The sequence below is a fragment of the Apium graveolens genome, unplaced genomic scaffold (genome assembly GCF_009905375.1).
Source record: "Apium graveolens cultivar Ventura unplaced genomic scaffold, ASM990537v1 ctg7318, whole genome shotgun sequence".
NCBI classification, from domain to species: Eukaryota; Viridiplantae; Streptophyta; class Magnoliopsida; order Apiales; family Apiaceae; genus Apium; species Apium graveolens.
In genome coordinates, this window is record NW_027420226.1 from 1 (window position 1) to 13,589 (window position 13,589).

The 13,589-nt window shown below is 33.6% G+C and overlaps 1 protein-coding gene across 1 annotated transcript; it reads right to left on the reverse strand.

Annotated features, from left to right (window-relative positions):
- Positions 1-7,590: 7,590 nt before the first annotated feature.
- Positions 7,591-13,045, reverse strand: LOC141704019 (uncharacterized). Its single transcript, XM_074507364.1, has 6 exons — positions 12,761-13,045; positions 9,668-9,723; positions 9,021-9,128; positions 8,671-8,935; positions 7,974-8,145; positions 7,591-7,868 (listed from the first exon to the last, which is right to left on the reverse strand). The coding sequence occupies exons 1-6, from the start codon at positions 13,043-13,045 to the stop codon at positions 7,591-7,593; spliced, it is 1,164 nt and encodes a 387-aa protein (XP_074363465.1).
- Positions 13,046-13,589: the final 544 nt, after the last annotated feature.

A 13,589-nucleotide genomic window follows, 5' to 3' on the forward strand; every position in this document is an offset into this window, starting at 1 on the left:
GTTTAAGCATACAATAATGATGTTTTGCTGTATATCTTGCATCTTTTAATAAAACTTGTAGACTATCAAGCTTAAGACATTGAGTCAGGTCCTGATGGAGACCATTTTGAGCCTAGGTTTTATTTCTTTTTTTATTCACTTTCTTCGAAGAAGTTTCAAGTGTCGAGCTGTTAGCGCTGTGGAATGGTTATTTCATCTTGTTATTAGTGTGTATCATATCTTATTTTATGTTTTACATATTGTGCAGGTTCTTGATATGAAATGAGGTTTGTTGGCTGTAATTGGAATTAAAATTTAACGTGTCTAATCTGCGTGGTGACGCCATAACAAGGTTATGTTCCTGCTTAGAGATCCTTCGCTGTGGCATTTGGAGTTTCTTCAGGTACTGTACGAATTGACTACAGCCTTTTGATGTTCTGCTTAAAGTTGCCTCTGATGGACATAATGCATAGTGCTTATTAAATATCTCAATATGGAAGCTCTCTCTCTTAATCCATATAATTACATAGTAAGTTTAGAAAATCCCAATACCGAATGCACTGTCTGTTTCTGCTCAGTGTAGAATATGATCCAGTGAGCATATGTTCAAGTGTGATGGATGAATCTTTGAAAAATTTCTTTTAGTTTTAGTTTTTGTTACGGAGCACTTTTTGGAAGATTGATTGATGGAGGGATGGTAGGAATAACAGTTGAATAGAATTCAGTGGAAAACACACAGTTATTGGAATGTTAATTTTCTGTTATAGCTATTTGGTAAACCATAGTTTTTTTTCGTGTGTTGGAATGCTTTCTTTTGTTGCTAATTAAGATAAGTAATTATGTATTTATTATTCCATGCATGTTGCTTAATAGACAGGACTCATAGAGTATGCTTTATTTGTTTGGATATTTTCTGATTCCTTTTCATAAGTTATAGGTTTATTCGGGACTTGTTTACATACAATATTGTTCACTTACTAGAATGCAGTTTAAAGTTCTCCCTTTTGCCAACTCACTATTAAATACTCCTACCTCTAAGCTTGAATCTGGAATTATGTGTCGTCAGCGCTCTAACCATAATTGTAAGTCCAACATTGCGTATTCCACACGCAATTCTGTTGTTTATAACTATAAATTCATAAAATGTATTTCAGCGCCGTATTTAATTCTCTTGTCCGACTTCGAATTAATAAGCCTGTAATCTCAAATCATTGTTAGTCTCTTGTCCAGACTTGAAATTATGAAAATTTGAACTACCACAGGTGTAGATATGGGTGTACGGAACACTCCAAGACTCCATTTGAAGAACTAATCTAGAAAAGCTTGTGAGTTATTAGGATCCATTACTTTATATGTACCTACCAATATTAACTGTAAAAGCAAATATTGCAGACACTCTTTATAAGCAAGTATTTGTTCTGTTATGTGTTTGGTTATTATATGTTTAAGATTTTTTCCTATAGAAATCACTAATGCAAAAATGTTGCTTGTAAATTTGAATACTATTTTTCTTAATTGCGTGAGCTAATTTTATTAAGGGATTTTATGATTTACTATTCAGGTTCATTAACTGTTTTACGAGGAATGTTTAGTTGCATCATATTGTCTTACGAAATAATGTATTTTTGCAGTTAAACTTGAAAAATTATTATGCTACAGGTAGCCATTGAGGTTGTTTACGTTTTTATCCAGATATTCATCTACAGCATTATCCTATTTACATTTTCAGGGAGGGAGAGAAACCAATTATAGAATAGTCTATTACATTTGCTGAAATGTACAAGGAAAGATGAGTAAAGATCTTGAAGTTAAGCTCAAGAAACTGGCTAAAGAAAAATGTTGCAAGACCAAGACAGGCTGCAGATGAGCAAAGAGGAAGGTGCAGGAGTACATGGCCTGGTTACTTAAGAAAATAGCTGACGCAAATCTAGGCATCACAATCAATCATCAAGATTTCTGCACAACCAGTGATGATGGCAATTACCTCACACCAGTTACCGGAGGCTCTGAACTTTAGATTTCAGATGTGCACCTTTTTACATATCTTATTTTGCATACTAGTAACAAGTGTTATCGTACTAGCTTTTGGATATTTATTTATCGTCCTAGACTAAGTACCTGTTCTTTGGAGTATGTGAAGTATGTGGAGTTGGTGAATTGTGTGAACTGTAGTATTTGGTGGGGGTTTATGAAAACTGATATGGAGTTTGGTTGAAATTTTATTTGGTTGACTTGGATGAAAAACAGATTTTATGGTATGTTGAATTTACAAACCATTCTTGTCAATTTTTTTTTAAAAAAATATGTTACATTAGGTACTAAAAATGTTACAAAGAAATTGGTATAATACAAAACATTATTGTTAAAATATTCATCAAAGGTAACATTAAAGTATGTCTATATTGTCATATTATGTATGTTACCTTTGCAAACAAATGGGGCCAAAAAATAGGGCCCACCAGTGGGGCCCACATGTGGGCCCCACTGGTGGCCCCATTTTTTTGAAAATTCTAAGTCCAAAGGTAACATACATATTGTGATACTATAGACATAGATTGATGTTACCTTTGACAGCTATTGTAACAAAAATGTGAATGTTACACAGGGCAAAAATAATGTTACCTTAGGGGCCAAAGGTAACTCGAAAAAAAGCAATTTAATTTTTATGTTACCTTAGGCCTTTTTCTGGCTGTGGTAACACTTTTTTGGGCCTGTTATAACATTTTCATGGTGTTGCTGTAGGTCATTTATGGTGTAGTGTTTGGTCAAAAGATCCAAAAGAAGTAAACTAACTGAGATGACCACTCTAGCAACCTCTACATCCTCCCAACAGAATGCAGTTGTAAAACCAACCAGTAGTGAGTCTACACAGCCTGCACAAGAAGTAATTCAAGTGTATGGTAGGAGAAACAAGAAAGGCACACACAGTGAGAGCACATCTCTTGAAGATCCCTCATTCATTCAGGGGGAGCTGCCAACACTCACAACTGAGTACCAAATTCTTATGACTCAAATTTCTTCTATTCCAATTTCACTTAAATCCACTTCTCAAGTGCAACAAAAATCAATTGACTTAGCTCAAGAAGCTTTGCTCACCACCCAGGCACTCCATTTAGATGGTGAGAGGTTATATGCTGAGGTAGACCTTGATGACAGCATCAAAAATATGGGGATTCATCAGTTTTTACAGAAGACCCCATGGATATTTTAATGCACCTTCATCAAAAATATGCTGAGGTGTAGATATGGGTGTACGGAACACTCCAAGACTCCATTTGAAGAACTAATCTAGAAAAGCTTGTGAGTTATTAGGACTCCATTACTTTATATGTACCTACCAATATTAACTGTAAAAGCAAATATTGCAGACACTCTTTATAAGCAAGTATTTGTTCTGTTATGTGTTTGGTTATTATATGTTTAAGATTTTTTCCTATAGAAATCACTAATGCAAAATAGGCCTAGTACTGATTCATTTCCTTATTAGAAGCTACCTGTAATAAAAAAATTTCAGTACTGATATTAATTTAAAATGAAGTACTGATTCATTTCTTTGTATAGTATTAGGTTGAAATGTAGTGTGACTCTCAGAGCTATCTAAATCCAGATAAGTACCATTCTATTTATGTCTATTGCTTTGTGCCCTGCTGTAAAGATATAGGATTCCGTTAAAATAAGCATTGAAGTGTTAGACAAACAGTGGCTGCAAGCCGCCAACAACGTACAACTATCTATGTACACATTTGTACAGAGGCAGCCAGATTTGGAATATTATTTTTTTTGAAAATTGTTACTATATTAGCAGTTATTAAAAAAATTAGAGTAGTTATTATGAATAGACAAACTAACTCTAAATTTGCATACTTTTTCACATCAAGATAAAATGGGTTAAAAGAATTTCAAATTTTACAAACTAATTCCAAATTTGCATACTTTTTCGTATAAAGATAAAAGGTGTATTCATAAATTGCATAACATTAAAAAAAATTCAATAATTGGGATTAAACAAAACGAGCCGGTTATTCAATAAACATATTTGAGTTCAAGCATTTTTAAATGAGACGCGTCGCTCGTTTAAGTTAAATGAGCTTAAATTTGTGACTGAACTTGACTAGTTTAAAGATAAACGCTTGTCTTTAAACGAGTTAGATCAAACTACTAGTTGACATCCTAAGATTGGATCATTTACAAAAAACATCAAAATATTATTATTGGGACAAAACACTAGTAAGAAGTACTAATAAAACTATTAGTTGATTCTTAAAATAGCAAACCAAATACATTCATATTTTTCTAAAGAATTTATTATATAGATACAATACATATATCTTGACATCCTTATTGTTGGATCATTCATAAAGATTTTTAAAAAAATGAAACATTAATATGGGACTAAACACTAGTAAGAAGTACGGTCAATCTACTTTTATAAATTTTCAATTTTTGTCATGCAGCGAATAAAAGAAATTTGAAAATGCCTTACCATAATGATCTTTTTTGCAAAAACTAAAAATTTAAATTTCGTGTTAATTTATTCTATCTTTTATACATAATTTTTTTCAAAATATTTACTAGCCTTCAAATAATTTTCTTTAAAAGAAATATTTTAATAGTAAATACAATCGAATACAGTCATGTTAGATAAACACAACTAAATTCTACTGAAATTATAATTTTCAGAAAGGAGGGAAATTTCCCTCCACTTTTGCAACTAAATTTTTTAAAGATACGGGAAATTTCCCTCCATTTTCAAATATCGAATTGGACCGAAATCGGTTGAATTTAGCAGTGTCAAAAAATTTTGTTGGGGGAAAATTTCCTCCATTTTTTAGTAAGGCTAAATTCGACCGAGGGCGGTTAAAATTAGTAGCACACCTAAACTCAACTGTATATGGTTGCATATAAATACGGTTGTATTTATTCGGTCATAATTATTATTAAATTCGATGGCGTAATACGATCGTATTTAAATATGACTGCATGCGGTTGTATTCAGTCGTGCCCTTAAATTCAACTGAAGGTGGTTGAAATTGACTCTCGTTGTATTTGTGCAATTGTATTTAGCATTATTTTCTTGTAGTTAGCCGAATCGAGAGTTTACTCGTAAGCTCACGAGTCTGTTTAAATGAGTTGAGACAAGTTGGTCGGCGGAAAAAAATTAGGGTAGTTATTTAACCGGTTAAAAGAATTTCAAACTAGAGAAACTAACTTTAAATTGCCATAATTTTTTGTATCAAGATAAAAGGTGTATCGAAAATTTTATAATATTAAAATTTGAATTACTATAATTGGGATGTAATTAATACGAGACGAGTTGGTTATTCAATAAACAAAATCGAGTTTTTCTGAGATTGCACGTCCTAGATAAGATCAAGCATTCTGATTCTAAATATAGTTTGCTAAATTAAATTTAATTAAAAAATTTAGTTGTATTTATATATTTGTAAGACTGAAGTAATTGCATTGTTTTTAGGAGAATGAGGGCTAGTTCTTCTCAAATTGCACGCCCTAGGTGCTCTGGCAAAATGGCAGTTTTAGAAGAAAAATTGAGGAAGTTGGAGGAGCTTAAGGAGGAAGTGAAGAAGCTGAAGAATGCAAGTTGAAGTCCTCCGAGCAAGCTGGTTAAATATAGGTTGATCAATGGCATTTCATTTTCTTATTAGAAGCGGCCTGTAATAATTTTATTCAGTTACTGTGTTATGTCTGTGTGTTATGTTTAAGTGTTTGAGAACCCTTTACTTCAAGATTTGAAGAAACCGTTTTAGCTAATTTCTTAATTGGACGGGGCTCCTTTTTTTTTTCTAGCTTTCTTAATCAAACCTCAATATAATAAACTACTAGCTTATAAATGGTTGGCCTTATATTATTGCTTGTAAAATTCCATTCTTGGTTGATATTGATTGAAAATGAGGTGTTGATTCACTTCTTTTGACAATATTAAGTTGAAATGTAGTGTTGAGACTCAAGTTTAACTGATACAAATATTTCAAAATATAAGAATTTATGTTACTGGTTCTATGGTTCAGTCAAAACAATTAATTAATTGCAATGCAAATTATTTGCAATGCATAGTCCTATGAAAGACCTGCCCCATGCCGCGGTATGTTTTGTAATTGTATTGTCTGTATGCTTTTGGCCAAGTTCATGTATAAATATAAACTGGCTTTTTATTTCAGTTCATGTGTGATTTTGCATTTTACTCTATGTTATAAAATTGCCAATTATCTAATAAATAATGATACCAAAACTTGCATTCATGTTTGCTTTATAAACACCTGCAGTTTATATATGCTTAAAATTTTACAGGTTTCCCGCATGCATGCAGGTGCCTATATTTTCTATTTATTCAGCTTATAATCTAGTTGCATAGATGCTTTGTGTTGTGTCGAAAAGAAATAAGTTTGCAATAAATAAACATCTGACTGTTAGGTGTCACTAAAATGGTGTTGCTAGCCTATACACATTTGTACAGATCCAAAGCAACTATTTTTTTGAGAAAGTGAGAACTAGGGTTGGAATATTTAAATTTACAAGTTAAATCAGGCCAAAATTCATAATTTATGAAAGGTTTTTTTAACAAGATATTAGTGAAAGGTTTTAGGACTAAGTTAATGTTTATTGGATCATGGGACATTTTAGTTGGGATGTACTTATGAGATGAATCTATGTACAAAAATGGCAGAGTTATTAAAGAGTTACATTCCTATTTTTTCGGGAATTGTTTGATACTACTTACTTTTGCCAATAACTAAAATAACTACATAATTATTTTACAAGTTAGAAACTAAAATATAATCGTAATTATTTTTAAATTTTTCAACGTGATCTTGTTGCTGCCACATAATGCAGGCTTATTAACCCGTCTATACCTTTGTACTCTGTGATGATCTTTTACTATTTTTTCCTTACATTTTATTAAATATTAGTAAAAAAATTCATATACAACAAAAAAAATTATATAGTTCTTAATTATAACCAATGCATTAAATTTGAATAACTAGACAACTAACTCCCAAACTTGCATATTTCTCGTATCAAGATAATTTGGTGGACATCAAAATTTGAATTACATATAACTCGGATGTAATTCAAGTTGAGATAGTTATTTAATAAACGAGTTTAATTGGGTATTTTTGAAAAAGACAAGTCTTTTCGTCTAAGATTTCAACACTTAAAAGAATAAAAAATTTAAATAAAATTTGATTCAAATATAATAAAAATGAATTTTGAAAAAATAGATGAAAATTTTAAACAAGCTCGAGAGGAATTGAGTTTCCATATTACGATACTCGAATTAGTTCATATACGAGCTCGAACAGAACTGAGTTCGGTGTAAGAAGTATTTTTTTTGTTACTAAAATAAAATTTCAACTCCAATATTAGTTGCATTTTGCATCCAAACATTTCTAATTTTACTAATTTTTATCTTTCTCTCTTTCCTAAATTTTATATAAAGTTCACCATTATTAATGTAATTTATGATTACTTGATGATGTGGTATGCATGCATAAATTTATCATTGATTTCAAATTTAAAATTAATGATGTATTTATGCATATTTGCATCCAAAAGATATAAAGAACCCTTTTTTTTTACAAACAATTAATTTTATTAACTTAATAAATCCGCTTTCAAAGCGTTAAACACTCTAATAGGAACAAACCTCCAATCGAAAACTCGATCTGGGAAAGAATATGACACTCGAGCTAACTCATGAGCCGCCACATTAGCAGATCGTTTAATAAAAAATAGTGAAACTGTGTTTAAATCTCGAAGCATAGCACGACATGCCTCTATAACTCGACCAAAAGGAGATACCATAGGAGCTTTGCTTCGAATTGCCTGCACTGCCACTAAGAAATCTGATTCCACAATCACCCCTTGCCACCCTTAGTTTTTGATCCAACTGAGAGCCTCTTTAATGGCTAAAGCTTCTGCCAATTCTAGGGATAAAAATCTCTGCATGCACACTGTCTTTGTTATAATTAACTCACCCCCTGCGTCTATGACTATCACTCCCATCCCGGAACCACTATATTCTCGAAAAGTTGCTGCATCCACCGAGACCTTGATTATTGACTCATGTGGCTTAACCCAAGAACTGTCACTGTCTCCGTCAACAAGCTTCGGGAAACGAACAGAAAATAGACTACTTTGGGCATATTTCTATTGTCCAAAGTACTGTTTAGCGTTTACAATCACAACATGTATACGAGTATATTTCTTGTTCCAAACTAGCTCATTCCTTGCTCTCCATAAGGACCAACAAACTACTGCAATTTCAGCCCATTTTTCATAATCAAAGCTTCATAAAATTATGTCCCACCAGTGAAAAATCTCGTCCTCTACACTCAATTGGAACCCTGGAGTAACCAACTGCCAGCATTGCAGAGCTATAGGGCATCTCATAAACACGTGGCTAATGGTTTCATTCTCTCTCCTGCAAACTGGACAACTACTTTCTACTCTGACATGTTTTTAACGCAAAGCATCATAGTTGGAAGACACTGAGACAATGATCTCCAAATTAATTCAAAACCTTCGGCGGAGCCCTTATTTTCCAAATTTTCCTCCAGAAGTTATCATTATCCTCCTGTCTCCAAAGAGCTTTTTGAACTTGCAACAATCGATAAGCACTATGAACGGAATATTCACCTTGAACTCTCTTTAGTCCAATAGATTCTATATTGCCTCATACTCTTCATTCAACAGTACACTTCGTATGCACTCTTGGTCCCTATTATTAAACAAGTCTTTTAAAATTTCATCATCCCACCCCCTGTGCTCCATCGACATGATTGAAGATACCTTGTTATTAGCCAAAGCTGGTGAGTCTGAGGTAATAAACGGATTGTGATCATCCAATAACCATGGTTGTCCCAATATATTTATCATTTCCCCTAAACCTACTACCCAACGAACACCTTCTTTCACAACATCCCCTGCTTCCCATATGCTACGCCAAACAAAACTCGGATTGTGGCCAGCAGAAGAATCCAAATAATTTTCCTTTAGAAAATAACATGCTTTGTATACTTTACCTCACCAGACTATTAGGTTTTGTAAGAAATCTCCATGCCTGATTACCTAACATTGCCAGGTTAAAATCTCGAAAATCACTAAAACCCATACCTCCATTTGACTTATGTCTGCTCAAACGAGAATAGGACATCCAATGTATGCTTTTGTTGTCATTCTTCTTCGAATTCCACTAGAACTTCGAAATCAACCACTCCAGATCCTTCGTTATTTTCATTGGCAATAAGAATACACTCATGGCGTAAGATGGCAACGATTGTATAACAGATTTTACTATCACCTCCTTTCCACCTTGAGAGAAAATTTTTTTATCCCAACTCAGAACTCGATTTTTAACTCTATCTTTTAGAAAACCCAACGTAGCAACCTTGCTTCTATTCATCATATTTGGAAGCCCCAAGTAAGTACCACCTTCACCAACCTCCTCCATATGAAGCAACCGACACAACTGTATTCTGTTATTCTAACTCGTATTAATGCTAAAAAAATACAGATGATTTTGACAAATTCACCTTCTGCCCTGAACCACGTTTCAAAACTCTGTAATAGCCTCAAGACATGCATAGCCTCCTCCTCAGTTTGCCTTATAATACAGGTAGATATCATCAGCGAATAGCATGTGTGAAATGCTAGGAGCTTGTCTTCAGACCTTGATACCTTGAATTCATTTCCTTTGCTCATATCTTCGAAGTAAAGCGGAGAGACCTTCAGCACATAAGGTAAAAAGATAAGGGGATAAAGGATCCCCCTGTCTAATACCCCGACTAGGATATATAGGACCAATTTCTCTCCTAGCATGAGTGATATTATATGACACTGAACATACAATTGAAGAATTTAATGAACCCACCAGTCATTGTATCCCATTTAGTCAACACAACTTCAGATATGCCCACTTGATTCTGGCATAACCTTTACTCATGTCAAGCTTAAGCGTCATATGACTCTCCCTTCCTCGTCTCTTCCGCTTCAAGTAATGCATGACTTCATAGGAAACCATGACATTATCATAGATAAGTCTCCCTGACATAAATGCACTCTGATTCTCCGACACCACTGAATCCAAAGTTCCTTTAACCGATTAGGTACAACCTTTGTGATAGTTTTAGCTAACACATTGCATAAAGATATAGGTCGTAAATCGCTAATAAACACTAGACAATTCTTTTAGGAATCAATACAATATTTGTATCATTCAAACTATTGGATAACATACCATTAGTGAAAAAATTTCTGACCATGTCAACAATATCCTTACCAACAATTTTCCAATAATTTTGAAAAATGCAGGTGTCATTCCATCCGGGCCTGGAGCCTTGTCCGGATTTATTTGGAACAGTGCTCTTTTCACCTCCTCTTCCTCAATTGGCTTTTAAAAATTTAACATTCTGAGCATCTGTTATTATAGTAGGAATACACTCGATCACCTCCTGCCAGTCTGATTCTGTTGCACGAAACAGATCATTAAAATACCTTTTCATCAAAGTGTCTAAGCCAGATTCCCAGTCAATCCAATTTTCATATGTATCCTTGAGATTATGAATCTGATTATTCCTCCAACGATTACTAGCTAACTTATGAAAAAATCGGTTGTTCTGATCCCCGGCTTGTAACCACAATTTGCTCTATATATGTTATATTAAAGTTGCCTCTGATGGACATAATGCATAGTGCTTATTAACATATCTCAATATGGAAGCTCTCTCTCTTAATCCATATAATTACATAGTAAGTTTAGAAAATCCCAATACCGAATGCACTATCTGTTTCTGCTCAGTGTAGAATATGATCCAGTGATGCATATGTTCAAGTGTGATGGATGAATCTATTTGCAAAATTTCTTTTAGTTTTAGTTTTTGTTACGGAGCACTTTTTGGAAGATTGATTGATGGAGGGATGGTAGGAATAACAGTTGAATAGAATTCAGTGGAAAACACACAGTTATTGGAATGTTAAGTTTCTGTTTTAGCTATTTGGTAAACCAGAGTTTTTGTTTCGTGTGTTGGAATGCTTTCTTCTATTGCTAATTAAGTTAAGTAATTATAGTATGTTTATTATTCCATGCATGTTGCTTGATAGACTAGACTCATAGAGTATGCTTTATTTGTTTGGATATTTTCCGATTCCTTTTCATAAGTTATAGGCTTATTCGGGACTTGTTTGCATACAATATTGTTCACTTACTAGAATGCAGTTTAAAGTTCTCCCTTTTGCCAACTCACTATTAAATTCTCCTACCTCTAAGCTTGAATCTAGAATTATGTGTCGTCAGCGCTCTAACCATAATTGTAAGTCCAACATTGCGTATTCCATACGCAATTCTGTTGTTTATAACTATAAATTCATAAAAATGTATTTCAGCACCGTATTTAATTCTCTTGTCCAGACTTCGAAATTAATAAGCCTGTAATCTCAAATCATTGTTAGTCTCTTGTCCAGACTTCGAAATTATGTAAATTTGAACTACCACAGGTGTAGATATGGGTGTACGGAACACTCCAAGACTCCATTTGAAGAACTAATCTAGAAAAGCTTGTGAGTTATTAGGACTCCATTACTTTATATGTACCTACCAATATTAACTGTAAAAGCAAATATTGCAGACACTCTTTATAAGCAAGTATTTATTCTGTTATGTGTTTGGTTATTATATGTTTAAGATTTTTTCCTATAGAAATCACTAATGCAAAATGTTGCTTGTAAATATGAATACTATTTTTCTTAATTGCGTGAGCTAATTTTATTAAGGGATTTTAAGATTTACTATTCAGGTTCATTAACTGTTTACGAGGAATGTTTAGTTGCATCATATTATCTTAAGAAATAATGTATTTCTGCAGTTTAAACTTGAAAATTATTATGCTACGGGTAGCCATTGAGGTTGTTTACATTTTTATCCAGACATTCATCTACAGCATTATCCTATTTACATTTTCAGGGAGGGAGAGAAACCCAATTATAGAATAGTCTATTACATTTGCTGAAAATGTACAAGAGGAAGATGAGTAAAGATCTTGAGGTTAAGCTCAAGAAACTGGCTAAAGAAAAACTGTGCAAGAGCAAGACAGGCTGCAGATTGAGCAAAGAGGAAGGTGTAGGAGAACATGGCCTGGTTACTTAAGAAAATAGCCGACGCAAATCTAGGCATCACAATCAATCATCAAGATTTCTGCACAACCAGTGATGATGACAATTACCTCACACCAGTTACCGGAGGCTCTGAACTTTAGATTTCAGATGTGCACCTTTTTACATATCTTATTTTGCATACTAGTAACAAGTGTTATCGACTAGCTTTTGGATGTTTATTTATCGTCCTAGACTAAGTACCTGTTTCTTTGGAGTATGTGAAGTATGTGGAGTTGGTTAATTGTGTGAAACTGTAGTATTGGTGGGGTTTTGTGAAAACTGATATGGAGTTTGGTTCAAATTGTTTATTTCGTTGACTTGGATGAAAAACAGATTTTATGGCATGTATATTACATTAGGTACTAAAAATGTTACAAAGAAATTGGTATAATACAAAACATTATTGTTAAAATATTCATCAAAGGTAACATTAAAGTATGTCTATAGTGTCATATTATGTATGTTACCTTTGCAAACAAATGGGGCCAAAAAATAGTGTCATATTATTGTTAATATGGCACACTTCGTATGCACTCTTGGTCCCTATCATTAAACAAGTCTTTTAAAATTTCATCATCCCACCCATGTGCTCCATCGACATGATTGAGGATACCTTGTTATTAGCCAAAGCTGGTGAGTCTGAGGTAATAAACGGATTCTGATCATCCAATAACCATGGTTGTCCCAATATATTTATCATTTCCCCTGAACCTACTACCCAACGAACACCTGCTTTCACAACATCCCCTGCTTCCCATATGCTACGCCAAACAAAACTCGGATTGTGGCCAGCAGAAGAATCCAAATAATTTTTGGTTAGAAAATAACGTGCTTTATATTCTTTACTCACCAGACTATTAGGTTTTGTAAGAAATCTCCATGCCTGATTACCTAACATTGCGAGGTTAAAATCTCAAAAATCACGAAAACCCATACCTCCATTCGACTTATGTCTGCTCAAACGAGAATAGGACATCCAATGTATGCTTTTGTTGTCATTCTTCTTCGAATTCCACTAAAACTTTGAAATCAACCACTCCAGATCCTTCGTTATTTTCATTGGCAATAAGAATACACTCATGGCGTAAGATGGCAACGATTGTATAACAGATTTTACTATCACCTCCTTTACACCTTGAGAGAAAAGTTTTTCATCCCAACTCAGAACTCGATTTTTAACTCTATCTTTTAGAAAACCCAACGTAGCAACCTTGCTTCTATTCATCATATTTGGAAGCCCCAAGTAAGTACCACCTTCACCAGCCTCCTCCATATGAAGCTACCGACACAACTGTATTCTGTTATTCTAACTCGTATTAGTGCTAAAAAATACAGATGATTTTGACAAATTCACCTTCTGCCCTGAACCACGTTCAAAACTCTGTAATAGCCTCAAGACATGCATAGCCTCCTCCTCAGTTGCCTTATAATACAGGTAGATA

Excerpts from the sequence above, each read along its gene's own strand:
- LOC141704019 (XM_074507364.1), bottom strand. The coding sequence starts at position 13,045 with ATGTTAGGTAATCAGGCATGGAGATTTCTTACAAAACCTAATAGTCTG. Across the intron at positions 9,724-12,760 it reads CAGCTTTGGCTAATAACAAG|GTCTCTCCGCTTTACTTCGA; the intron begins GTATCCTCAATC and ends TATGTGCTGAAG. Across the intron at positions 8,146-8,670 it reads TGTTGAATGAAGAGTATGAG|AAATATGCCCAAAGTAGTCT; the intron begins GCAATATAGAAT and ends TTTGGACAATAG.